Source organism: Centruroides sculpturatus, unplaced genomic scaffold, assembly GCF_000671375.1.
Source record: "Centruroides sculpturatus isolate CEXI.00-Female unplaced genomic scaffold, Cexi_2.0 scaffold462, whole genome shotgun sequence".
Taxonomy (NCBI): Eukaryota; Metazoa; Arthropoda; class Arachnida; order Scorpiones; family Buthidae; genus Centruroides; species Centruroides sculpturatus.
This window is the reverse complement of record NW_019385104.1, coordinates 376,814-404,283: the sequence shown is the minus strand read 5'-3', so window position 1 is coordinate 404,283 and position 27,470 is coordinate 376,814. Positions and strand designations below refer to the sequence as shown.

Sequence of the window (27,470 nt, the reverse complement as noted above, 5' to 3'; positions counted from 1 at the left end):
GTGTTATAGGCTAANTTCTATCAGCATCTCACGTAATTCAAAAAATAAATTATCTTATAATAAAATAGCTTCTGAGTATTATTATTATTATTATTTTCTTTCGAAGGGGAAATTCGAAAATGGTTCCCCTTGTTTTTCAAGGGCGAGAATTTTCGTGCAACGTGTTATAGGCTAAATTAAAAATTCCGAACATGCTATGGCTTATAACGTAACAACAATATTACCCGTACACAACATAGGTATTATTGGGAGCTGCCATACATAATTAGCCTGAAAGAGATCTTCCCGAGAGGAAGGAATAGAGCCTATCGAAGCCATGTGGTATCGCCGTCTCAATTTTTTATTTTATTTTATTTTTTTTGTTTTTTCCTTTTTTTTTAATTATTCTCTTGGAATCCCTTGAGCGTCCCGAAAAACCTGTACACAACAAATAACAAACAACAATAATACATACAACATTTCGTAAAGAAGGGGAAGCCGTTTGGCACAAAACTGAAACACGATTATATTACATTTGAAGATTAAATGTACCTCTCTTGGAATTCTTACAGGTAGAATGAGCAATTACATAGGAGTATTAGATGTCCAGGACACCTCTTGGTCGATCTAGGGGATTGTCCATAAAATAATGTTCTTCTCTTTGAGTAAATAAAACTAATCATCCATTTGAGTCAGGCACTGAATCACATAGACTGTTCCAAAGTGTATCCACTGGCTAGGCACCTTACTTAGATGCACTCCAATCCATCCAAATGTTTGGAAATTCATCTACCGATCATTACTTCTTTCTAATTTCTGTAAAATAAAATAAAAATACGTTACGTTAATTTTGAATGGAATGCTTACATTTTCTTAAATGTATACAAATATACTGAATTAGTTTAGTAATTTTATAGTGTAACGACTGGTTAAAAGAATTTCTGATAATGGGATAAGGCTTTGATATGGCTTAAATCAATCACGCAATACATTTTTGCACTTCAATTTTCGTTTTAGATCCACTGTTGTATTTATATTAATAATCCAATTAGTATAGCCTATATAATACGAGAATCTCGTCTAATTCAAGCCTATTTCTACTTAATTATTTATATTGAAACTTTATATTTATTACTATTAAATTATATAAGAAAAAGTTTAGAAGAAAATTAAATAAGATTTGTTTACCAGATATTTTTTCCATATTTAATATTGAAGAGAGAATGATATAAAGTCAATTTAAAACATGTATAATTTATGTATAGATATGAAATTTTGCCTTAAAAACAGTAAAGAATAAGAAGCAAAACGCAATAATTTGAAGAAATTACGGACTGATACAAAATAATGTACATTATTAAATCAATTTGACGTCATTTTTTACAGTTTTCTTACGTAAATGTATCTGATAAAGACGTCATTTTGACATAAAAGTGTACACTATTTTACACAAACAAGTGTACCTTTTGTATTACAATTTTCAATACTTAAAAGTTGTATCAAATAATATTTATTACCTGGAATTATATAGAATTTTATATAGAATTCTTATGTTAACTTAAACACTTTCTTCACTAATATATTTCAGAAATTTATATTCATTTATATATTAAAAATAGAAGTAAATGTATACGTAACGTTTCACTTGTTATGTAGTAAACTATATCGAATCGTATACATAAACGAAAGGTTTTGTTCTGTGGAAAATTCACTGCAACTGTTAAGGATGTAATTATGCTAACGTTGCCAAATAAAACAATATCTTTATTCGAAGTAGGTTAGAAAGATCTTTACACTTCACACTCCAACTAAATAAAGATGCCTCTTTTAAAAAATTGACATTAACCCAACACTCGAATTCTGGGACAGAAGTTTGGAGCGAAACTAGAAAGGAGCGAGGGCGAAATCATTAACGAGCTAATTTTACTTCTCATAAGTCCACAAAATACGTCAACAAGGCTTTCGGAGGCCATCCGTCGATTATGTATAGCTGGCAGACATAATGCAACATATAATAAGTGAAGTGTATTGGCGCCACTTGGTATGTGACCTCGTCTTCACGTGACAAATAGGGGCGTTGGTAGACGTCTGGTTCTGCAGGCAAAGCTCTTCCTCTTGCTCGTCCCAATAATGTTTAATTCGATTCGATATCCACGTCGGGATTTCGAACCTTAACCTCTTCCTATATAAACTAGCTGGAAGACTTATATATGCTTTAAAAACATATAGGAGTATATTATTTTTCAAAACCACAAAATAGATTTTCTCTAATGGCTTTAACTAAATAGAGATTCCCAAAAGACTAATCGCTAGACAACATCTTTTATCGTAACAGGATATGTGACAGGATTAGCTAATCAATAATCTAGAGAGCTTTCATTCTAAAGGCTTGAAGCCCCCTGAAGCAGGATTTATCTCATTCGTAAGGTTTCATTCATCCTATTAGAAATTAAGTATATTTGAATTGGGGTTAAATGTCGCCGGAGAAACTGCTAGTTCGAACCTTGTTCCAATACGTGAGGGTTTAATCAGACACACCTCCCCCACAGGCGCCCTTTTTTTCCCTTTTTTTTTTTTTAGCCGGTTCTTCCAGTCTTCCTCTTACTTTGTAAAATTAACTACTTCCTGAGAAACCACCTGTCGTTCATCACGACACAAGACCCGGTCGGAGATGAATCTTCAGCTTTAGATCGCCTCTGACAATTTTTTTTTTTAAAGAAAGCCAAAGAGTTATTATTCTCAATTATGAACATAAATAAGTTTTCTTTCTTTTTTCTTTTTAAATAAACTTTTTATACATCTCATTAAAAATCGAGTTACACAAAATCACTTATAACTTTTCAATGGAGAAGATAGACTCAATCTCATCAGATCTTTATTATTATTTCTCTTCTTTAAGAAAACTTCTAAATAACTTTTTATTAGTTTGAATTAATAAAGAAAAAGAAAAAAAATTTCTCGGTTGTATTTTCTATTGTTGTTTTTTACATCTTAGCTTCAGAAATCAAACAAGAACAAAGAAATCTCCGAGACTCTTCCAATTTTACGACCTAGGTGCTAAACACTTAAATTGCACTTAGAGCTATCCGTGTAAGCTGGGAGTAAGCCGAGTGGCCAACTTCGACCCCACCCCTTGCCAAGGCAACTGTCTCACGCAAGCAATGGTATGTGGGACGATAATTGCTGCTAGCCCGAGAGCAGCCTCCTGATGTCCTGACTCTCCTACCGGAGGCCATCCCAAACGCGTGGCGATTTAGGGGGATACAAAGGAGACACTCCATACTCTATGAAACAACCAAAATACTACTTTAAACTTGCCGACCAAAATCAAACTGTCTCATCGTTTTATTGTATAATCTACAAAGTTCAAACGCTTTCGTACTCCATAGATTTTAACAGCTCGCTACTCCCCTTCGACTGATCTAAAGGTTAACTTAATTCGACATAATTTCACCCTGTTATTTTGATCCATCTTCGTATTTATATTTTAAATTAATAAGAAATAATGTCTACGCTCTAATTTCTTTCTCATCGAATATTATAACTAGAGTAAACTTTCTAAAATTATCTTAATTTAAGAAAGGGACACAGGCCTGCCAGTGTTATTAATAATATAGCGATTTGATTTATTAAGAGCCACTTTACAGCTTAAAAATTATATTATTAATATAAATATACACGAAATATGAGAAAATTATATGAAATTTTTGAGGTAGATTATAGCATAATTGATAGCTTTAAGTTACTACTTACTGCCCTATAAATGAACATTACATTGCCTTAAATCGCTTCAATTTATTCTAATAAATTTAATAAGTAATAAAAAAATAATACTAGACCTTAAATGTGTTTAAAAAATCAATAAAATACAATTTTTGTATTGAAAATAGGCTGAGAAAGTATTTGTATTGAAGCGTAGATCGGCTTTAAATGTACTGTATTGTACAGTACATTTGTAAACAGTATAGTTCTACATCATTCAACACAAATATCATTGATAGTTTCTTGTTAACTAAATCGATAACTTACGATTATATTTTGTAGTAATTTACTATAAAAAAAGAGGGGATTATATCTAAGTTAAAGTATTAAAGTATTTTATCTAAGCAACTATCAGGCATATGTGTAGACTACGTAAATACTATTATTAGTCTATAATATAAGTATAAGCTTATTTGTATCTATAATACGAATCATATGCTGGATATTTGTTTGTCATTCAAGCATAAGAGTATAGAGATCCTGTAAATAGACTATTCTATTGTTTTAATATAGATAAAAGTGGAAGAAACATTAATTTATCCTGAAGGATTACTATCTGCATGGGGCTATTTTAAGGGAAATATAATTTGGAAATTAAATGAGAGTTATTTATAGAATAGAATTGGAATTCCATTCTATAAACTACCAGCATCTCTTTCTCCTCTACCGATCAGATTAGGATGTTTTTTTTTCTTTTTTTTTTCGGATTAAGTATAAATTTATGGACCAAATCGAACAAAAGGAGACACGTCTAGCATAACTAAAGGCATAAGTTCAAGTTTATATATCGCATGTCTTAGTGAAATCAATAGGAAAAAAAGAAATAAAAGCATTCTAACACAAATTTCAAGCGTATGCTTTCATATTTACGTGCATTTGATGAATCTTTTACTATAAATAATGCATATTAATCTTTTAATATCCTTCAATTATCATCTCTGAATTGATATTATAATAATTTCGGTAAAGGAGAGAATTAAATAATGGTTTTCGATTTAATCTTAATGAAAATCACTGCAAGAAATCGGCTTAACTTTAATGAAAATCTATGGAAAAGAAGGAAATAATTGCTAATAAAAATTGTTTCTCATAGTATTAAATTCAGCTTTAATATTAAAAACATTTCGAGTGATACGTCGTGTTCTAGTTTATAATATTTATACAATTCTGTTTACAATTCTACATTTGTCTATTTACAAAATAAAAAATACTATCGATCGTCTATACAGTTTATTAGCGTATAAATTCATATTCATTCTTATGCTAATGATAAATTATAAATGATCAAAAATAATATTAAAATAAACAGTTTATGGCTAGTATTTTATAATAATTTTTTTTCCTAATTTATATAACATAATAACTGTAGAATTTAAGTTTTAATTCTCCAAATGTGGCATGTAAACATGAAGAATTACATTGAACTTTTCATGATAAATAAATTGTACGATGATCTGTCGAAAATAAATAAGTAAAAATAACGTAAAATAATAATAAAATGAAGTGATTCAATGATTTAATTATTTATTTAACACGATAATCTGGAAATAATGAATTATAGATTCGTTTTCTACGCCATTTTAAGCTTATAAAATTAAATTATTGAATTAAAATTGCCATTTAAACAATTTAAAAATGATTATTTAAGATTCTTCTAACGAAAATGTAGCTTTTAGTATTGTTAAAACCAAGTTTATCGATGATTTAAATCGAATTTTGGCACGAAAAATACTCAATATTAGGCAAATCCTATTGTAACTCTTTATCTTACTCATTTCCTGATGTTATTTCTGGTCTGTTCATTATAATGCACTTTCATAAGATAAAAAGATAGAAAATACAATAATATAATAGACGATAATTTTAATAATTTCTGGATAAATGTGTAAAAATTTCCAATTTCTTTTTTTATAATCCAATTTTTTAAAACTTAATATCACACGAAACTCTTTTAAACTGTAAATTAATACGTAAAAAACTAATTTTTTTATACAGTTTCCCTTCATTTAATCCCTTAAATTAAAGAAAAACATTGAAAAGAATATGCCAAATCGATATTTATCTTTAAACATAGAAAATTTTAGTAACATTTCCTCTTGAAATATTCGAAATCCATTCATAATGGACACTCGGGATACCTCGTATGCTTTTAAATATATTAATTATGTTGAGGTAAAAACAGAAAAGAATGGCTGAGAATATTAATGATTTGTTACGCAGAAAACGATTACGATGCTCGTAGGTAATTACAGGTCTTCTGCCAAGACAATAATCGCTCAACCAGAAGAGATTCAAAGAATTACTATTAAGAATTTCACGAAAATGTCGCAGTTTTTGATCTTATAAAAACTGGACTTTAATCTTTTTATAAAATCTCTTCTTATGATCTTTGTTTTGGATTGAAGAAACGGGATACAATCATACAACGTTGATTTTTCTTCTTCTATCTCATAAACTAATCGCACAACCAAATAACTTTAATAACTATCTACGTTTAATTCAATTATTTTACGGATCTCAAACCATGAACTGTCTTACTATCCTCTTCTAGAAAAGATCAAACTGATAAGATGCTTGATCCATTAATATTGACATTAACATCCATAGAGGAATTCAATCTGTAATCGATGTTTTACAGAACTTTTGATAGATCTAGAAGTTTAGTAATTGATGTTTACTCTCTATAAAGAAACCAATCAACTTTTATAACAGTTTCTAATAAGGCCTTTACCGAAATTGCTCTTAACAACAACACGATCCGATTCCTCATTATTCTAAAAAGTATAATTTATAATCATATAATAATAATAATAAGCTTAAAATCCTATAAGCTTCTTATAATATTCTCGTATAAAATAGGGTTTAAAAAAAGGGCTTAAAATTCACGTGTTTATAAACAATTAACGAGGTAACATTTTTAATTTCTTATATTTTAATTTAATATAAAATTTAAAATTCTTGCATTTATTATATTAAAAGGATATAATTTACTAAACTGGAAAACAATAAATTCTCGTATGAAGAAGGGAAGAAAAGAAAGGAAAAAGGAAAGGAAAACGATGAAAAGTTTTTCTATAGCTAAACTAATGACGCGTTTGTACTCTGTATCACTTTGTTTTATTTTTACAATGGCAAGAATATCTTTGTTTCTAATTCTAGAGTAAGGAACGGAAGTGAATATTTTAATAAAAGTTACTCTAGAAATATAGTTGTGTTTACTTTTCAAGGTTACAGATAGCATTCAGTAACAAACGATAAATCTTTAGCAAACTTATCTATTTTTACGCCTACTACAGTAGATAATCATACTATATTTTATCTAAATGTTCTCGGCGTGCCTCCTGCAAACATGTTCAGTCAATTGTAGCCATTACAAATATCAAATTTCGTTCTGTCTTCACTACAGTTACATCACTTTCCTCGTTTTGTTCTGTATTAATCTGTTTTAATTCGGGTTTTTTTTTTAACCTTTAATTTATTAATAAAATATATTTTATTTTAACATAATTTTAGATTTAAACGTTAAGGTTTTCATGCACGATATTTTCCTATTGTTAACTTGGGATGTAAATAAATTACTTTAAAAACGTGCAAATTTATAAAGGAATTTACATGCTAACATTCTATAAAGAATTAAAAAAATGAAATATAATGTTATCCTGAAGTATAGAGATTTGTAATAAGGCTGATTTGTTTGAATTGTAACATGGAAAAGTATGTTAAAGATCGTAATAGTTCATCCATAAAGATGAATCAAAATTTGTCATTTTAAATCGATCGTAATATTGCATTTGTTATAATGACAAGGGAAAATAATGAGAAGTTTTTAATTTTATTAATTTGCATTAATTTTTCTTCTGAAACGACAGCTGGTAATTAGAACGTACCACTTGGAACAAGAGACGATTAGTTGGACTAATGGGCTGTATTCAATCCTGCAGAAAATAGCACGACTTCTTTACAACAAAGGATTCTACAGAATGATGCATCTTTCTATTCTTTTACTATTTTTAGCTTTAAAATGTGTCGAGTGATCAAAGGATTAAGACCGCTCCTAAAATACCCAGGCATCCGCCGCCGCCGCCTTCGCAAGCCATTCTCTTGATTGTTTGCCGTCCGACTTGGAAGTGGTTCAAAAGTCGCTGCTGCCCTCCTATTCTTAGTGCACCCTCAGAACAACACAGAAGAGGAATAGTACGTCTGGGAATCTCTTCTTTTTTGTATCTAACTTTGTCTTTATATTCGAGGAAGTGGTTGGCAAGTTCTGCTTTACCGAGACAAAACGCAGAACGATGTAATAGAAGGGGAAAAAAAAAGAGAGAGGGGAGGACATAACAAGCTTAACAAATCCCGTATTCTCCTATGTACTTAATGCTACATTTTTCGCTTTTCTCTTAAGTTACCAGAGAATTTTTCTTTTCTACTATATTTATTTTAACAATTTGTCTAATTTTAGAGGGTTTAAAGCTCGAATTATTCATTTCTAAAAGTGAAATAGGTACTCATGAAAGGCGAAAATGATCTCTAGTCGATGGAAGATTGTTCCTGATGAGCCATGCGTATCGTTAATGAAGTCGACACGGTGCTTATAGTCTGAATATCGACTAGTTTCATATGACTAATCCATTGGCAGGACGTCACACTTGGTGGTCGCTTCGAATAGCTCTCGAAACGAGATACATTTAATTCGTTGACATCCACACTTCAACCGCATCACGTGGTGCGCACAAACTGGTTTGTAGATGGGTGGCTCCACCTACTCTCCACGATTGGAGTCGGTATTGACTGCTGTGATCATGTCCCACCTCCACATCCATCCGTTTGGCTGGACGCTGACACGACAGGCATTTAATTACAGAAATTGCTCTGAACGACCAACGCTTTGCAACAAGGAGACAAACAAACGTTTCTCTTCTCTACCATCAATGCCATTTCGAATAAAAAAAATCCATCCATTGACCTTCTCACTGTTTATCAGTGAAAATCAATTTTTATCTTACATTTAAGAATTATGCAAAAGAAGCGACAGAAGAAATCCTTTTCTTTCCATTTCTATGATAGAAATTGACGTTTTATACGAAGAAGAAGATCTTAAGAGTGGGCAAATCTTTATCAGTTGCAAAGAAATAAACTGAAATATTAATATTTAACATGGAATTTCAGCGTGTTTACTTATTTATCCTTTTATCTTTTTTATGAATTAATTTGTAAAAGCGCTTTGCATCTATGAAAAATTTCAAGGTAGTTAAATGAAAAACTTCATATCTCGATTCTTAATGATTTTATCTTTACACGAGGAAATGTCATTTCTTCTCTTGCATGTAATAAACCTTATTATAATTTCATGTCTCGCAACGTAATGAGAAGAAACTTAGTCATTTACTTTCACAATTATAGGTCTAAATGTTTTAAACAGATCTTATCGTTAAAAAAAAATCGCTAATTTTCATTTAAGAGCATTATAATGACATTTCAATTTCACATTCATTTCATGAAGAAATAAAAAAGAACCCCACTTTACACTCGTTTGTAGAATAAACAGAAAATACCATCGCATACAACTCACAAATAACGTTAAGGTACTTTTGATTAGATCTTTTCTTAAAAAGAATTATATTAGATAACGATTTAATTTCTGTATATTAAAAAAAAAACACTTAAAAATTAAAATTGTCATAAATTTAATTCAATTAAGTTTGAGTTTAAAATCCGATTCTGATTGTTTTCATTCAACGAGGAGCGAAAAATGTCGGAAATCACAGCGTGACACTGCCAGATGAGATATAACACACACTGCCATATGACGAATGAGTAAATAAATAAATAATAGTAAATATAAATAGTATTATATTCTATAAATTTTCCGAATTGGCTCTCTTTAGAGGGTGATTTCAAAGGAAAGATTGAGTGAGAAACAACATTCTACTTCTTTATTTGAAGAGAATTCGATAGTTTAACATGTGCTAGGCCTTGAAGAAGTGCCGAGTTTGATTAGAGAGGAATCGATGGTATCGTATTTTTTATTATTCTTAAGTTAGATAAAAGGAAAAGCGCGATTTCCCACTCTGATTAACTGGCAAATTAACATTTATAATCTCATTCGTAAAGAAACAATTATCTTCGAATCTGCAAATTACAGTAGGAAAATAATCTCACGAATAAAACTCGTTTTTTTTGCCCCTCTACGATAAGATAAGTGACAAGATTGCGATCTTTAATGAACGGATCTCTTCTAATTAAGACGTGAAACTTAAAGATAGGTTATAGAAGTTGATCAATAGTTGGATTATAGAGAAGAGCGAAGAAACTTGTATCGAATAGGGTGGTAGGAGAAGAGAGAGAGAGAGATGGAAAATAGCAAACTTACCTGTTAGCATCAGTCTTTTGCCAATCTTTCCATCATAGGACTGCGTACAGTTAAGGCACTGAGTTTCTGTGTCGGCGATGTGGGCCGTAAATCTTCCGCCGGTGCCGTAGGACTGGCCTTGTCCCTAGGAGAATCGCAGGTTTCGCCTTCCATACTCGAACTACTATCCGGCAATTCGTACCTCGCATGCGTTCTCATATGACGAGTGATCATATCCCTTCTGCACGCAGCGTAAGGGCATTGAGGACACTTGTAAGGTTTCTCTCCCGTGTGGGTTCTTTGATGGGTGCTCAAATGATCGCTTCTGCTGAAAACTTGGCCACACATTCGGCAGGTGTACGGCTTGATCCCCGTGTGCAACCTCATGTGACGGGTTAGCATATCACTCCTGGCAAACGATCTGTTACACACTTCACAAACATAAGTTTTTGTCGTCGAACTATCAGTTTGGCGACTGCGGTGACGGCTAGCCATGTGTTTTGCGAGACGATCGTGTAATGAGAACATCTGACCGCAAATGGGGCAGACATAAGCTACTTCAGCTCCGCTGGATACTTCTTCGACTACCGGAGATACTTCTAGGTTGTATAATCTGTTTTCGGATCTCGGTACCTCTCCCGTTGTCATGGAATAGGTTTTGGGAATGAGAAGTCCTCGAGGACTGCTAGAAAGTGGAGCGATATCGAATGGTGTGAGAGGATAAGGAAGTCTCGGGCCTTCTTGTTCTCCTCCGTATACGACTGTGGATTGTAATAAGAGGTTACCGAATGGTTTTTCTGCCGATCGAGGTGGTTTCGTCGACAGATCGAGAGGCGAATCCTGAGGAGTCGACGGATCAGATTCTAAACTTCCGGACTTCTGAGGCATAGTTAACGGTCTGGGAGGGGGTGGCGGCGGCATAGGCGTTTCGGTTCCGCACTCTAACAACCACTGTTGAAGGTCGCTATCGGAGTGACTTCTTCGACGATGCAATTCGGGCAGCAGCTTCGATCGGAAATATCCTTCGTACCCAGCGGCCAACGACCTCTGATGCAAAGCTTCGTCCCAAACGGGCAATGCGTGGCCGATAAGTCGACCACCTGTTCTACCTGCGAGCAGACGGCAGTGATGGCAGTCGCAGATGGGAAAGGTGGGAAAACTCCCCCCTAGAGGGGGAACTTTGCTTCGACTAGCGCCGTTACCCATGACAACAGCCACTTCCGGTTCGGGAGCGGGAGCGGAAGTGGGTAGGGGTCGTTGAGAGTAGGGTGTTGGGACTTCTGCTAAAAAGGTATCGTCGCTGCTCTCCTCTTCCAAAGGGGGACTGGGAGTGGGACCACTTTCTCTTCCCCCGGCTGAGTCGGAGGTGGGGGGTGTGAACAAACCTTCTTCTGCCCCTTCGATGCTGGGATAAAGAGGTTTCCTTTCAGTATCTCCTGGACTCGACAAGCCCGAACTGCACGGAGTTGGAGTGCGAGATGACGGATGAGCTGGAGACGTTTCTTCTACCATGGCTTCTTCGAGACCCAATTTACAGCGCACGGATGCACTAATATCACTGTCTATCGACACTTGTTTCTGAGGTCGGACTTTCGGACGGGTTGATACGTTGCTGGTTCGTCCAGTCAGTTTATCTAAAACGGCACTCAAACGCTTTCTTTTGCGGTTTTTTTCGGCCAGTTCTGTCTTTCCTTCTTCGTCATGGCTACTGGTCATGGTTGGAAAACTGTCTGCCATCAAATCATGGGTCACTCCGGGGATACAGTCTGTGCCACCAGAGTGACGTCACCATTGCAACACTCTTTAGTGATGTGCTGATGATTTCCCCTCAATCATTCTCTAGTTCTTCTGTATGACTCTCCGATTCTTTCACTAATTCATCTAAATAATAAAACACAACACAAAAACTCATTAAATATAAACCTTACACACTGCTGATTTTAACCTAAATATATTTACAACAAGCGTTACAATATACAAAGCATTTTAAACTATAAATCGCTTCTAAAAATTACTTTCAAAGTCCTTTAACTACTACCTTAAAATCATTAAAATCTTTCAAAGAAACAGCATTATATCGAGTGTTGTCAGCATGTTTATCTTAATTAATTAAATTCCCACTCCGTCTGAATATGAATCATGGAGAATTTCGTGACTCATTTTTCTGCAGAAAAACATTCGTTTAGACAGACAAATCATCACAAAACAAATAAGAATTTATAAAATAATTTGGGCCAGTTCTATTTTCCGCTCAAACAGCTCGAAAATAAATTCAACTCATCGAACAATTTGATAAAATATTTAGTTTTAAATGATTAAAAGTGTATGAAATTTATTAACAATTGGAAATTTTTCGGATACAATGTTCTGGCAAGCGAAGACATCCATTACAAGATTACCTTCATGAAAGTGAAAAAGCTTTAATTATGCATCATAGAACGATCTAAAGATATCACAGTTGGACGATTCCATGGACGACAAGACGAATTAAATGAGACAAACAGGCAGTCAGATCAGTGATAACATGTTTACACGAAACTAATATTAGAAAATCATCAGTGACACTTTAGAAAGAATTGGGTGAATGGCCATGATCTTATCGAGTTTTACACACGAAATGATCAAGCGAATGGGTAGGAAGAGAAACAAAAAAAATAAATAAGTAATATGGGGGAAACTTAAGAAATTTATGTAATTATGATCTTTTCTCACGCAACTTTAATGTTGTCTACTCACGAAAACATTCAAGCCAAATTTCCTTTGTAACATTCTCTACTAACCTAAGCTACCACCTATTCTTTCAAATCTTTTGGTTTTCAGGAGATAATTAGTAGGGTTGTTATATAGGGAGTGACGTTTTGTTGTACGCTGACATTTCCGAGGAGTATCTTTTACATTCTATGGGAGGTACTCGCTTTAAAGCCAAAATATACTCTTTTCTCGTATAAGAAATATATCGATCGTGAGTACAAATGAAATTACGCTATTGTCATTGTTAAATTTTAAGTAAGTAATTAAAAAATAAAACAAAAACCACTAGTAAAGACATTAATAATTTAGTTTTTAGTATGATATAAACAAAATTTACATAAAACAAGTTCAATTTTGCCTTTTGGGCGTTGTCGAATTAACCAAACAGGTGGATTCTGTTAGCTGGTGATTTCAGCTTTTTGTTCTAAACACCTGACGTCCTATCAAAGTTTTATCAAATAAATAATAACCAATCTGTTTTAAACTTCTTTAAATATCTCCATAAAATATTTTAAAATATTTATAATGAAAGTAATACATTATCTACTCGAAACGAAAACCGTAAGATAAATAGGCCTATACCTTTGCTCTTATAGCCGAAGAGAATAAATTACCTGCGATTAGTTCTAGTAGCCTATTGTAGAACCATGATAAAACTAACAGGCCTGTCATAGGAGTAAAATTACCGTACGTTAATGTTAAGGAGGAGAATTTCGTTGGCCAAATTAAACGAGATCCATTGTAAAGAACTGCTTGTTACGACTTAAACGTACAGAACTTTGACTGAAATGACAAGGGACGAATGCAAAAAAATTCAAATTAAACTTTTATAAACTGAAAAAAAACAATNAAGTATATAAAAATTTCAAAATTTCTAGCAATTTTCTGATTTTTCAAAGTTGTTAATCACTTCATGTTTTCCTAATTTTATAAATCATATAATAAAAAAGTTTGCAAAGAACAAAATCTTAAGTCATATTTAAAATCTTTTATTTTATAGATAAAGTAGGATGCAAATGTAAGTTTAGAACTCACCTTAATTACTTGTTGATCTGAAGAATTTTCATTTTCTGCATGTCTCACCATATATACAGCAATATCTTTGTGCATTTTACTCATAGTAAAAGTTTCTGTAATAAATTCAAATATTTTAATTACAAATCACGAATCTCTCTCTATTCTAGGCCCCTTCTTTCCTCGATACATTTCGAGAGGGGAGGGGGAAAAATAGATTAACTTATAAACTATTACTTAATAATTACATATTATAAATACCGAAATAATTACAATTTCATCGTATAAATTTATTCCCCGAAACTGTGTCATCGGGGGATGGGATTATTTCTGTTATGATAAGTCCGATTTAAATGTCACGACAGATTCTATAAATGACTACAATTTAATCGGAATTATACTTAAATATAATGTATTAATTTAAGGTAAAAGTGTCTGCAATTGTTTAACGGCAAATTAAACTTAGATTTGATTGGAAAATAATAAAGAAAAAGTAGAATAAAAACGAACTCGTTCAACAAAAACATAAAAATAGGTCTTAAAGGCAATAAAGCCATTAAATAGAAAATTCACGATAGTTCTTCGCGATAAGCATCACTAGGCCATAGTTTGAGATGTAAAAAACGATAGGATATATTTAAAATATAGTTTAAATCTCTTAAGAACATTGTCATAAAGAAATTGTAGATGATGATGATGCGAAATGGCTTTCCTCTTCCCACAGATATGTCTTTTACCGAACGAACATTTATCTTACTCTATATTTTAAATGGGAAGAACAGATTTAACGAGCAGAATTAATTGGTATAATTTAATAAAAATTTATTAAATTTTCCGCCCACGAAACAAAACTTTTAGCAGCCGCAACGGTTTTGAGTGATAGGCCTTACTTACACGAAAGAATGGAGGATAATACGGCGATATTTTTGTAAAAAATAATATAGAAACGAACCGTTTGGTGAATTGTTTACGTGGCTAACGTTCTAAATTGTTAAAATTAGTAAATAAAGGAAGAATACGCGCCAATTAATTGAGATTGTAATGAAATTTAAGCAGTCATTTCTATGGAAGCAAACAGCGAGCGATAGGAAGGAAACAATTTGGATATTAAATTTTTATTCGTGACGTAAGCGGTGTACTCGGTTCAATCACAAGGGCACCGCATACAGCGCCACCCTGCGGTCTGGAAAGAAACCCACTCAGCTGTTCACCGCCACTTGGAACAAACAAATCTTTTTACGACAACTCCACTTATAGACGAGATCGAGTTCTTTCTTAAGTGGATGAAATTGGCGGAGCAAAGCCGTCTCTGCACGAGACACGGTAGCTAAAGTACAGTAGCGCGGGTCCTGAACCCGTGTTGCCGAACGACGACTCGTTCTAAGTCAGCAGCAACAGGTGCGAATATCGGAGACGTAAATCGTCTTATTCTCCGTCGGCAAACGTAACAAACGCATCAGAAACAATCGAAAGAGAATCACACACTCACCCGTATGTCCAGGTAGCAAGTAGCTGACTGCCGAACCGTCTAGGCTGCGAGACAGCAGAAAGGTGACTAGCGAGGTACCCTCCCAGCCCTGCGGCTCCCTCGAACAGCGGGGGCGGGCCAGGGGCGACCGGGACGCTGGACGCCTGCCAGTGGCTGAGAAGCGAGTACCCAGCCTTCCTCTACACCAGCGGGTTGGCAAGTGGCAAGGCTGCAGGTCACCCGTTAGCGCTCCCCTCTGCACGCCCGTCTATTAACGGGTTTCGCCCGCCATCTCGTAATGACGCGGAATGTCGGATTGACGGACGCGTCGGCGCGCGTCACGCACTCCCAATACAGGCGCCAATTCTCTTTCCACCGATTTTAGAAGTGTTTCGCATCGAAAAAAACACTGACAAAATAGGTTAGGCCACGAGTTTATCTACTAATTTCCCGAGCTAATCTCCCAAATTCGCAAGTGTATGCGCGGGGAGGAACGTAATAAATTACACAAAAGAGCATCGTTTAATCTTTAAAACTCCATCAAAATTTTTAAATAAATGGCAAAATTAATTAATTAAAAAAATTCTAACATCTTCAAACACTAAATTAAAACAGTAATATCTATAAGTTTTAATCGAATGTTCCATTGTAAAAAAAAGCAAAGACATTTAGTGTATGACATAAGCCAGTGTATTAATAATCCGGAGGCCATAAATAACTTTCAATAAAAATCAGATTTATTGAGACTATTAAGGACTTGGAATATTTGCATTTAGATGAGAGTCAACAACCACCACATTAAAGTATAGGGTGTACTAGTCGAGAAACAAGGCTCGAAGTTATTTCATTGCTAAAAATTCCACCTTATTTCAATAAAGTAACATATATTTTACTTAATAAATTCGATATTTATAATCAGCAAGTAGAATTTACTAATGAAATGAAGATATACTATGCAACTAATTAATGTTAAGTGAATTAATGTCATCGATTTTCATATTAATATTGCAAGAAGATATTTATTTTAAAAAATAAATCATTATTTAATAATGTAATATAAAATATTAGATAAAATCGATATTCTTTTATGACTTTTTCTATGAAAATTATTAATTTTAGAAAGAATCCTGAGTAAGGATCAAAAGTTCTTGAGCGCCGGCTCAAGAGCTTTTGATTTAATCTCTATTATTTTTAAACTGATGGATTTTAAACAATTTGCAATTTTAAATTAATTGAGATAAATTCGTATGGTTTAACGATAACATTCAATCAAATATAGAAGTATTTATAAACTATTGATACATTAAAGAAATCCTTCAGAGATAGAAAGAGGGGAGGGGAATTTCAATGTAAGGATTTGTGTGGAATGTTTCGGATTTATAAACGGTGGATTAAAAAAAAAATGCGTTGAAAAATTTTAAGGAAATATTAATCCGAAAACGATTAGAAAGTTTCTTGATTGATAAAAACGGCGTATAAGAAGAGGAGAGAAAAATTTTAAATTGCAGCAGGAAGCGAAAGTGAATGAAATCAGTAGAAAGCGGCAGTGTAAATGGGCAGCTGCCTTTTTCGGTTTCTAATTTATCTTACTGGTTTTGCTATCATTTGATTTCGCCATCGAACTCGGCCGCATCTGCTCTACCCGGCAGGTGTTACTTGATTGCTTTTTAAATGCAACGGATCGGACAGATGCGGAACATTAACACCAATAACTTCTCCCGATGGGAATTCCCCATTTATCCTCTCTTCACTCGGTAAATTTACTATTAGATTACCCACGCGAACAATTACTCAAAATCTTCCCCCCCAAAAAAAGAGACATTTGTAACGAATGGGATAAAATCGATTTCTGAAGTCCCCCGATTAACATTTCGTAATTAAAACTCCTAATAATTAATTATATAAAGTATTATTCGCTTTATAATGTTATAAATGTATTCATAATTAATTAAATGTAACGTAAAAGCGTTAAGAGCGAAAGTTAATTGAAAACAAAGCGAAATTCCCGCCTTTGAAACAACGCATGTCATCACACTCCTCTTAAGCTCTAGAGAAAACAACGAACAACAATAGTGACATCTATCGACAATAAAAGAAAGGAACAAAAACAAAACTAGTATTTTGTTCACGCATACAAAAAGAATTACGTAGAGTTGTATTAATTTCCGTACTCCTGTTAACAACTAAACAGAGCACGTTTAAAGATAACAAGATCCCTTATAAAAATCTAACCATTTCACAGCGTATTAGATTAATCGGGCCTTCAATTCTTTCCCTATAATTATCATTTTCTAGAAAACAATACATTTACTAACCATCCATTAATAATTAAATAAGTTAAGCTATACAACTGATCGATCGATTCTGTTGTAGGCGTAAGTCGTTCGACTTTTAATTACTTTTAAACTATTCCTAAATTGAATTTTCCTTCTCGATTCTTGGAATTTATTAATACTTAACAAAGGCTAATGTTATCTTACGTGAATTTCTTTCTTTTTTTTTTCTTGTATATTTTTCCACCTTTTGATATGGAAAACTACTTCATCATTGGTGGAATTCAGTTAAAAAAAAAATATATATATATTTTACATATATATATATATACTACAAATCAGTTACGGGGATCAATAAGAATTTACATAAGAATTCGCATAAAAAAGTGGTGCAATACGGATTAGAAAGAAGAAGAATTTGAGAAATCTTTACATTAATAAAGATGAAGATTTTCTTTTAAGCTATCGATAACTACGAAGTATTATTAATTAAAGATAAAAGGCAAGCATATTTGTTTGTTTTTGTTTTAATCAAAAGAAACACCAGTACCTAATTCGGGCGACGACCTGCGACAGACCGACGTTGCTAGTGGCCATATACGACGCATCGACAATCTCTCGAGACGATTCGGACGAAGTCGATTCGTGTCCCTTTGGCGTTTTGACAACACTAGCGTGGTCTGATCACGTGACGCCTACCATCCCACTATGACGTCGAGAGCGCGTGCCGATAACTTCCCCGTATGCCGATGCACACAATTGCTTTACTTCGTTCCTATTCTTTTCCGTACGGCTCGAACTATAAAAAGAAACGAGTCCGGAGGTAATGCGGATCTACTAAACCGCTCTCTAATCTACTTCCGTTTTGTAACGTTTATTTATTTATTTTTTCGCGCGCGCAACACACAAACATACACACGTTGACTCCATTTTTCGGGAAACCACCGACTGCCGTCTCGCGGTTTTTAACCGTTTCGGTTGTTATGACAACAAACGGAAATATTTACTCTGTCGTCGTCATGCGCGCAGACGGAATATGCGAAAGGCACGCGACGTCACGTGACTGGTGGGAGTTGGCTGCGTTTCTAGGTCAAGCGGGGAAGCTCATCGAAATGACGTCGACGCTTGGCTCACCTGTCACGTGGCCCGCTGACGTCAGCCCGGAATGGTATCTTTCTGTATTTTCCTTTAAATTTTATACGTTTATACCGAATTTATCGGTAAAAGTCTCGACTTTACCGATTAAAAATTTAATTAATTTTAACGCAAGAATATTTTATTTTTAAACATTTTAATCTCTCTCTCTCTCTCTCTCTCTCTCTATAAAACTATGTACTGTACTCTACGTATGTCGTTATCCATAGCAACCAACCTTCCCACACAAAACGCAAATTATGCAAATCAGATTTCGATACGCATTTTATAGACTTTTATAAACGGAGATTTCTTAAAGAAGACGATAAGAAGATTATTTAATTATTTATTATTATTTATTTTTTTTTTAGTATTATTATCATTTGTGGCTACGATACTCACTTGTTAATGTACTGTGTATGGAAGCTTTTTATTTCAAATCAGAGCTTGTTTCCACGGTTAAAAATTCGAGTCTACATCGCGGAACTTACATCAATCAATGATTGATTACATACTTTCTTCCTCTGCAAAAGATAATCCAAATCAAATTTTTATTAATATAAATATTTACATAAAAATATTTAAAAAAAAGAAAAACAACTCTAGATCTATAAAAATATTTCACAAAAGTCTTTTAAAAATTATCTTGGTTAAAAAAAAAAAAACTCGAAATCTTACATCAGCTGGGGTAACGGACCGATAGTTACTTACGTCATAATCGTTGCCATGACGACACGTAGATACGAATTACATAACACGGGATATATTCCGCGAGCGATAACTACATTTCCTGATTGCGCTTTGCTGGTCAAACACGTCGAAAGTCGAGAGGACAGGAAAGAAAAAGAAAGAGAGAGAGAGAGAGAGAGAGGAAAAAAAAGAACTGAAATATCCGACGTCCTTGCGATGCAACCTCGATCACGTGACCAGCACGCGTCACGGCGGCGTGTCACGTGACGCGAGCACACGTGCAAAAAAGCAACTGGTTGCGAAGACGAAAAATTTAAAAAAAAAGGAAATTTTTTCGTCCCGTCTACGTAAAGGTCAATTAGATAACGCGAGTGTAATCGCTCGCTTCTTATCGTTTCCTATTTTTTTAAAGTATTAATTTAATAGGCAAAAGTACGTTTGAAATTATAAAAATGTCCGAGTGCAATTGTCGTCATGCGCGAGAACGGATTTAAAAAAACAATTAAAAAGTCGGTGGCGCCGCCACCGGGAGTTTGAGAAAGTTTAAGAAGAGAGAGCGGAAGTGAAGGAGTGACGCAGAAAGTTGGAAAGTAGCTTAGGGGCGAGAGAATGGTGTGGAGAGGTGAGAGAGAGAAAGGGAGAAAGGAAAGAGCGGCATCTGTTAAGGGATCGATGGAGCGAGATTCATTAACGCGACCTTGACCGTGGACACTTTCGTCGGACGGCACGCGACCCGTAATGAAGCCGGGCACACCCCCGTTTTCGATCTTAACGCATGCAGACAAAGCAATACCGGCACCTCAACTTTTCGGCACGTTCCCATGCGACGGAAGCGTCCACTCTTCGGGATCGGTGTCGGCTCGTAACTTGCAAAGAGGAGACGGCTGGCTTGTGTGGCTTGGAAGACGTCCTGGCTCGGGAGTGACGGGGTTGTTGCGACCCGTTGACGGCGTATAAGTTGTTCTGACCGCGAGACGTCAGTCCAACGTCCGAACTTTATAGCTCGTCCATACTCCCTGTTAAACCCGGGCCGGCGTCGTCATGGTAACACAATGACGCACGCGAGATGCTGTTGTCATGGTAACCGGCCTGCAGTCTGTTACCGACCGTTTCAATGTCAAGGTCGCCAGCACCGGCAACACAAACAAGCGCCGAGAGAAGAGACAGGTAGCGAAGAGAGTTCTCTTCCCCTCTTCCCTTCGATTTCTTCCTGATGACGAACGTGCCACGTGCGATGGCCGACTATGACGTCACGGCCACTATCTTGCCTTGGTAATTTTAAAATTAATAAAAACGCGAGTTTAAAACCCGCTTCTTTCTTCCATCCGATTTTTTTTCTTTTTAAAAAACACACGTCCTTCCGATAAACAAATTACGCGCCGCATTTTTTAATGGCCGAACTAAATTTTATTTACCGAATCATTGACGTCATATCGGGGCTCTTGGCAAATACTCCGATGGAGAGAGAGGAAGAAAAAAAAATTAGGAACGGGAGAGGCGAACACCGGGCTTTGAAAATCCTCTTCGTGCACATTGGAACGTTGCATTAACAGGGACGGAAACTCGGCGGTGTCGAAGTTTTGCTCCGTCCATCGAGCGACCTAGGTGTTCGGAGGCCGGTCACGTGACCAAGGTCGGCGCTGGCGTGGCGCCAGTACAGATTCTCGCTAACGATCGATAGGGTTCTGCGTGCGTCACTACTTCGCTCGGGGATCCTGGAAACGGACAATTGTGGACGACGCTCATGCGCCTTTCCCCGCAACCTTCCGTCCTACCCTTCCCTAACGTCTACTGAAAAACTCGATACGGTATTTTTTAATCCCTTAAATGTAGGCCCTACCAAAATTTCTGTTGGATAAATCTCGGCAGCGTGCTCCCTATTAATCGATGCACTTCGTTTAAAAGATTATTATTATTATTATTTTATTTTTCTAGTATTTTAAATATATCCATCGATCTTCTAAGTAATATATATATATATATATATATTTTAAAGCGAGAAAGGGGAAAATAAAAAAAGGGGGAACCGACTAGGCGACTGTCCCGGATGGAATAATTTGGTAGGTCTCCGTGACAACACGTCGGATGATGTCCGTGTGTATGTACGGATCGGTGTTTCCGAGCGAGCGAACTTTTCTTATCTCCGTTCGCATCATCCAGGCCTAACATTAAGGGGGTGTGTATGGCGACATCCCCACAGGCGTCAACTTAAAAATTCTAATTACTGCTTGCCTCCTGTTGCGAAGGGCAATGCACGCATGCAACTGTCACACTGCGTTCATTTAGAGCTAATGAACAGCTCTGTCTCGAGAAGGGGCCAACGGGTGCCTCATACCTTTCTAAAAGAAACAGCTATTAAAGAACGATAAAAAAAAAAAAGGAAAAAAAAAAGAGCATTTAAGGCCGAGTCGCCGGTTTGGCACTGACGTGAATTTATTTCTTTGAATAAAAACATTAAGCCGAACTTTTAGCCAGGATAATAATCGTTGGAGTCCGAGAGAAGATCGATTTTTCTATCCTTTCCTTCCGTAGTGGATGTATGGTTCCAATTTTACGGATGAACCCGACTTAATATTACACGATGCTTATTAGCATCCTGGCGCCAATCTGCTGGAATTCCTGCTTTTACATACGTGTGCCACGAATTTTATATACAATGGAGCATCGACCGATTAGAAATTTACTGTATCCATCTTCATATTAAAATAATATAGACTATATATATCGTTCATTACTTACTTTAATTTAAAAGAGAATTTTCGTGAATGGATTTTGCATAATTAAATAGCATTTCGGAGTGTTTGGAGCCGGGAATGAAAGAGGGAAGGGTTGGCACGGCCTACGCTGGGGAAAGGGGAGGACAGTGAACCCTAACGTGACATTCCGGCAGCCGGCAGCCTTGCCTCCAGGGGAGTGTGTCCACTTTCCCAGGACCCCCCGCCATCTGATAAGGGCGAACAGGTATAGCCCGAAGCGACGACGGTGCGGACAACAGACTTGGCCTCCCGCACCTTCCTACCCACTCCGAACCGTCTGCCGGAAGTCTGTGGCGCGTCACATCCGGTGGATGATGACATCACGTAGCCTTGGCAACGTTTGAATTTGGCTGGAGCGCGCCGTCTTCCGATTCAAATATGTAAACAAACAGCGGTTGGCAGAAATGCTGTTAGATCGAAGTCGACCGATGCTCTGTATGCGTAGCTTTGTTTATCGGAAGTCATTTTCAAGGCCGAAGTCGCAAGATGGCAGACGTCGCTGGTTTCTCTCTTAACACCAGATTTAGAAGTGTTCGGTATTTCCAGTGTAAGAATATTTGAATTTGAAAGAATTCGACATCGGTGGGCGCTGTGACCTGGGCGTACATCGGCAAGGGAATTTAAGTAGTCTAGCTCCTTGTCTTTTTTAGAAAGCGTCTCGACAAGACCCGACAGAAAGGAACGTCACAGGTCACAAAAATGGGCTTAATAGTCCCGTTCTACCTGTCCCGCGTCTCGTTGACAGGTGTTCGCCATCACTCTCTCTTAAGTGGATCCTTCTATATTCGGGTGCAATTTTCCCACGACGAATAGAAATTTTCTCGGGGTGGTGGGGGTGCGCGACAAAAAATATTAATATCCCGCTAGTTCTGTCAATGTCAATAGCGTTCTATTGTAGAAGCAGAGTCAAGATCCATCTCTGCGGGAGCTAGAACGGGAGACACACAAAAAAATTTCAACGTGTAACAGTTTCTCCCAAACGTTATGGGGAAAGCGAGGGAGCAACAGATGTCGGGGGTTGAGGGGGCGTCTTGTGGGGGAGACCAGCTTTCTCAGGGTCTAAGGCGTGGGAGAAGTTACGTAAGAAGGCCCGATCGGAAGTCCTACCTCACGACCACCCCTGCATCCAAGGGGGAGCCGAATTAGCTGTCCGAAACCCCCAACACACAATAAGAAACCCCAAGTAAGGGGTGGGACTTTGGGAGACCCCCGTGTGCTGCATCGGTCCCCGAGATTCTCACGGGTTCACCCGAAGGAGGGCAACCTCTTCAATGGCATCGTTTGGTCAACACATCATTAGCTTACACGGCTTTCCATTATTAGTTGGGACGCGGACCCGAAGCTGTGGGAACTCGTTGCACGCGCCACTGTGTAACGGAAGCCGGAAAGAGTAGCGGGAGGGTGGACGACGCTAAATGGACCGCTACAAAGGACTTCCTGTACGCTCGAGTTATCCGATAGCTCACCAAAACGGAATACAGATTCTGAATGGAGAAGCCGTTAAACGGAAGTTGCCCCTTCACCACACCTTAGACTCGGATTTCGGCGCTTATTCTAATTGCCAGCGAGTCCAGTTACATTCGTTACTCCATCTTGCTGTGGGAAAATTGAAGGTTGAATTAACCGCCCGAAATTGTTTATTCGTTAGAAAGCTGCCATCATTACACACGATATCACTTTTGATCCAGTCGATAAGATATGCGTGATCTTCGACTATAACAATGAAATGCTCTTCAAATCATTGTGATAACCAATCTCACCAGGCCTGTCATCGAAACCGACGGCCCAAATCTTTCTTTCGGTTGCCAACATTCTGCTTTATTTATTGAAAAATGTCTGCAAACACAACCGAGATACCATCGTTGCCCAATGATGGACTAGCCTCATAACTTATCCTTTGTAGTTAGTTCCACTCGTAACTTTTTCAATCTTTAAAACAATGCCCTCAGCTAAAGTATTTTCAGATAATGCCACTTTCTAACAGCAAATTCGTTAATAATTCTGTTTAATTCTTCCGCAAAACTGCATTAAAATCTAATACATCCTTGTACGTACTTTTAAAGATATGCCGACAAATCCACGAGAACAACAGAAAATAATCGTACCTGTGTGTGCTGTGTCTTCCAATTCTTCCACATGTCGCTTACATAAAGTTGCAATTTACGTAATGTTTCTTAAATTGTAACTTAGATAAAATTGCTCACTAATACATAATATAGTTGTTGCCATTTTTTAAATTAACTTGGTTTTCTGTATTGTCAAGTCTACGTCACAGTAGGCAAAAACTTATTACTGCCATCTAGCGATAGGTCTTGGCAATAATTTCTCAATATGAAATGTAATTAAATTCATGTTTTATGTAAACAATTAATAAAATTTATATATTTTTATAAAGTATTTATTGTATTCACTATTAATGCCATAGCATTAAAGTTATTACATTAATATTAATCAGCGAGTTGAAACCAGGATTGGAGAGGTTTGGCTGCGTTGAAAAATAGCAAATTTTAACAGTTTTCGAGGTTCTGAAATGTTTTTTAATTAAAAAAAAAAAGACTAAAGATGAAGTAGAATAACAAATTTGATTTATTATTTAATAAAGTTTTCTCACAATTCAGGAAAAGCCACGTTAAAGCTTGGTATGTAATTTCTTTTCTGTAGCAAGATGCGCGATTTTGGAGTACTTGAGTTGGCTACAGCATTATAAAATAAGAGGTAGGGATGATGATGATGATGATGCTAGCGGCAAAACCACAAAAATTCTAGCAGTGCACACGCAACCTAGCTACTAACCGAGTCCAACTAATGGCACAGCCCGAGGCTAACCACCACTCCCCTTATTAAAGAAAGTCCCGCGTCGGATGATACACAGTCACCCACTTATCGGTACCTTTATGATAGTTCTAAAACTAGTCCTACCGTTCTCCCGACGGACGGGACTAGAATACAGCATCGAAAGACCACCTGCTCACTAAATCCAGCACAACCATGTTTAAATGCTTAGATCTTTCTTTAATGACGTTCATAAATACTTATAGAAAACTGTTGGACTGTAGAATATTAATTAACCAGATCAATGTTTCGAATGTATATTCCAGTATCGATGTATGTATTCTAATTCATCCGAGACAAGGAGGCTGTTTGGCAAGCAACAGACCAAGTTAGAGATTGCATTGACTGTAGCATATAATTCTCTAGTAGAACATCCATCATCTTACAACACTTAAACTGTGGGGGGAATGATGGCCAAAAGCGAGCAAAAACCTGTTTACAAGATTTTCTTCTTCTCATGATGTTTGTTCCAAGCTGATATATCCAATATCTATGTCGAGGTATCAAAAAAAGAAAAAAAAAATTATAGATTTATCATCGCGTAGGGTACTATCACTTGCTCATAACTGAATGTGGAAAAATGAAATTCTCAATTTTATTTATAGTTAATATACCTTTGCTTGTATAATTTGCTAAATAATAAAGCAAAATGGTTTAAATGATTAATTAAATATTTAATTTAAAATACGAAATTACACAATTTAATTGAAACGAATCAAGATGGCGGCCTTTTTCGTTTTTGGAAAAATGGCGTCAATCATTGTATTTGTTGTTTTTTTAAATAAAAATGATTACATCTCATTTAGTTTCATTAAATATTAATAAAATATTATCATCTGGATGGTTGAATTGATAAAAAATTAATAAAATGTTATCATTCTTTATAATACAATTGATTATGGTGAAATTTAAATATTATAGATTTAATGTTTGTTATTCATTAATGAATTTTTCACGGTATTGTACTGCTGCGTGCGATGAAACATACATTTTCTATCTTATTTATTTTTAATAATTTCGGTTGCGTGTGAACTAAATCTCGTGTATTATATTGTATATTAAGTTTATTTCAACGCAGTTATTACTTTTAGATCTTTTTCTGTGGCATCATTCAATTTCATTTCGTTCTGCTACTGGATATACAGAGAAAAATTAACGAAGGTGTATATTTGTCGGATTGGTCACACGAAATGCATGATTGAAGTCGAAAAAAACTCGCACAGAAGCAAAAGAAATTCATAGAAAAGTTTGTTTTCGTGTTGTGTTTCAGACAGATTTTGTCAACAAAGACGTTGTTGACAGAGTTGGTACGGTTAGGGGGCAGAAATCCACCCTCGCTAGAAGTTCCCTTCTGATAAAGCTGTGTCCCCTTTGACGCAACATTACCCCCTTTCAGATACGGATGGGGCCAGACAATGGGCAGTGGGTCGTTTCCCACGCCACCCCCAAAACCGCATTGACTCGGGTTTGCGTGTCGTCGGTCAGTAGAATGTCCCTCTTCTTGTACTCGTGTTTTGTTGTTTTCCGACTGCGATTGATTGGTTTTTAAAGATGTAACAATAAGCGGTTCCGATGGATCCGTTGACGTCATTTGGCAGGTGTGCACCCTAAAGTATCATTGCATCCAGGCGAAAACATTGAGTTTTTCAGTTATTCCAATGACCGCGGCAAATAAAGTCACGCAAAGTTTGTAAAAGAAGTTTTTTTGCTTCGACATGGTCCAATGATATCGTTTCGTTTATAAATCACGTTGTTCAACTTGGTAAAATCATGTTTTCATATCCGGCCAATACATCTCGACTCGAATTTATCACATCGTAAATTATCTTTATTAAATAAATAATTAGTTTTTCTCTGTTATGCATAAAATACCAAAGAAGACTGTTGTATCGCATTAATTAATAATTACTTTTTTTAATTGCAAAGTTTTTTGTCATTTATTTTAGTGGCAAAGTTGAAACTGTCATTGAAAATCGCTTCTGAACAGAACCGTAGACTAAAAAAAACATGGCGGAAAATTCAATTTATTTTAAAATAAAATTATTTACAAATAACTTCGAATTAATTTTGTTTAATTGTGCTTAAAAATAGAAAATTTTAACTGTTTTTATGGTTCTAAAGACAATACTTTTTCAATTATCCAATAAAATTTCTTCATACAATTCAAGAAAAGTGAAGTTAATTAGAATATTAAAACAATGCAATTGAAATTTGTGGATAAATTAGCGATAATTTTTTAAATAATAAAACTTATTTAATGAATTTTATTTATTTTTTTTAAATTTAAATTTAAGTTTTATTTGAATCATCCTTAAAACTTAAAAAAATAAATAAATAAAAATTGAATCTTGTGATAATCAATAAAAATTCCATTATTAAATGTTAAATCAATATTATATGAGATAAATATTTTAATCTTAGAATTTTCTATTAAAAATTTTAATATAATAAATTTATATTCTGGA

The 27,470-nt window shown here is 35.5% G+C and overlaps 1 protein-coding gene across 6 annotated transcripts; it reads right to left on the bottom strand.

Moving 5' to 3' along the window:
* Positions 1-260: 260 nt before the first annotated feature.
* Positions 261-24,383, bottom strand: LOC111634741 (early growth response protein 1-like). 6 transcript variants are annotated; one of them, XM_023379582.1, is made up of 5 exons: positions 24,279-24,383; positions 19,130-19,251; positions 18,144-18,392; positions 10,109-11,968; positions 261-795 (listed from the first exon to the last, which is right to left on the bottom strand). In XM_023379582.1, the coding sequence occupies exon 4, from the start codon at positions 11,822-11,824 to the stop codon at positions 10,118-10,120; it is 1,707 nt and encodes a 568-aa protein (XP_023235350.1). In that variant the 5' UTR covers positions 11,825-11,968; positions 18,144-18,392; positions 19,130-19,251; positions 24,279-24,383; the 3' UTR covers positions 261-795; positions 10,109-10,117. The 6 variants fall into 6 exon arrangements, with proteins under 6 accessions (XP_023235350.1, XP_023235351.1, XP_023235352.1 ...); XM_023379583.1 differs by lacking the exon at positions 24,279-24,383 and adding an exon at positions 20,217-20,431; XM_023379584.1 differs by lacking the exon at positions 24,279-24,383 and adding an exon at positions 19,439-19,517.
* Positions 24,384-27,470: the final 3,087 nt, after the last annotated feature.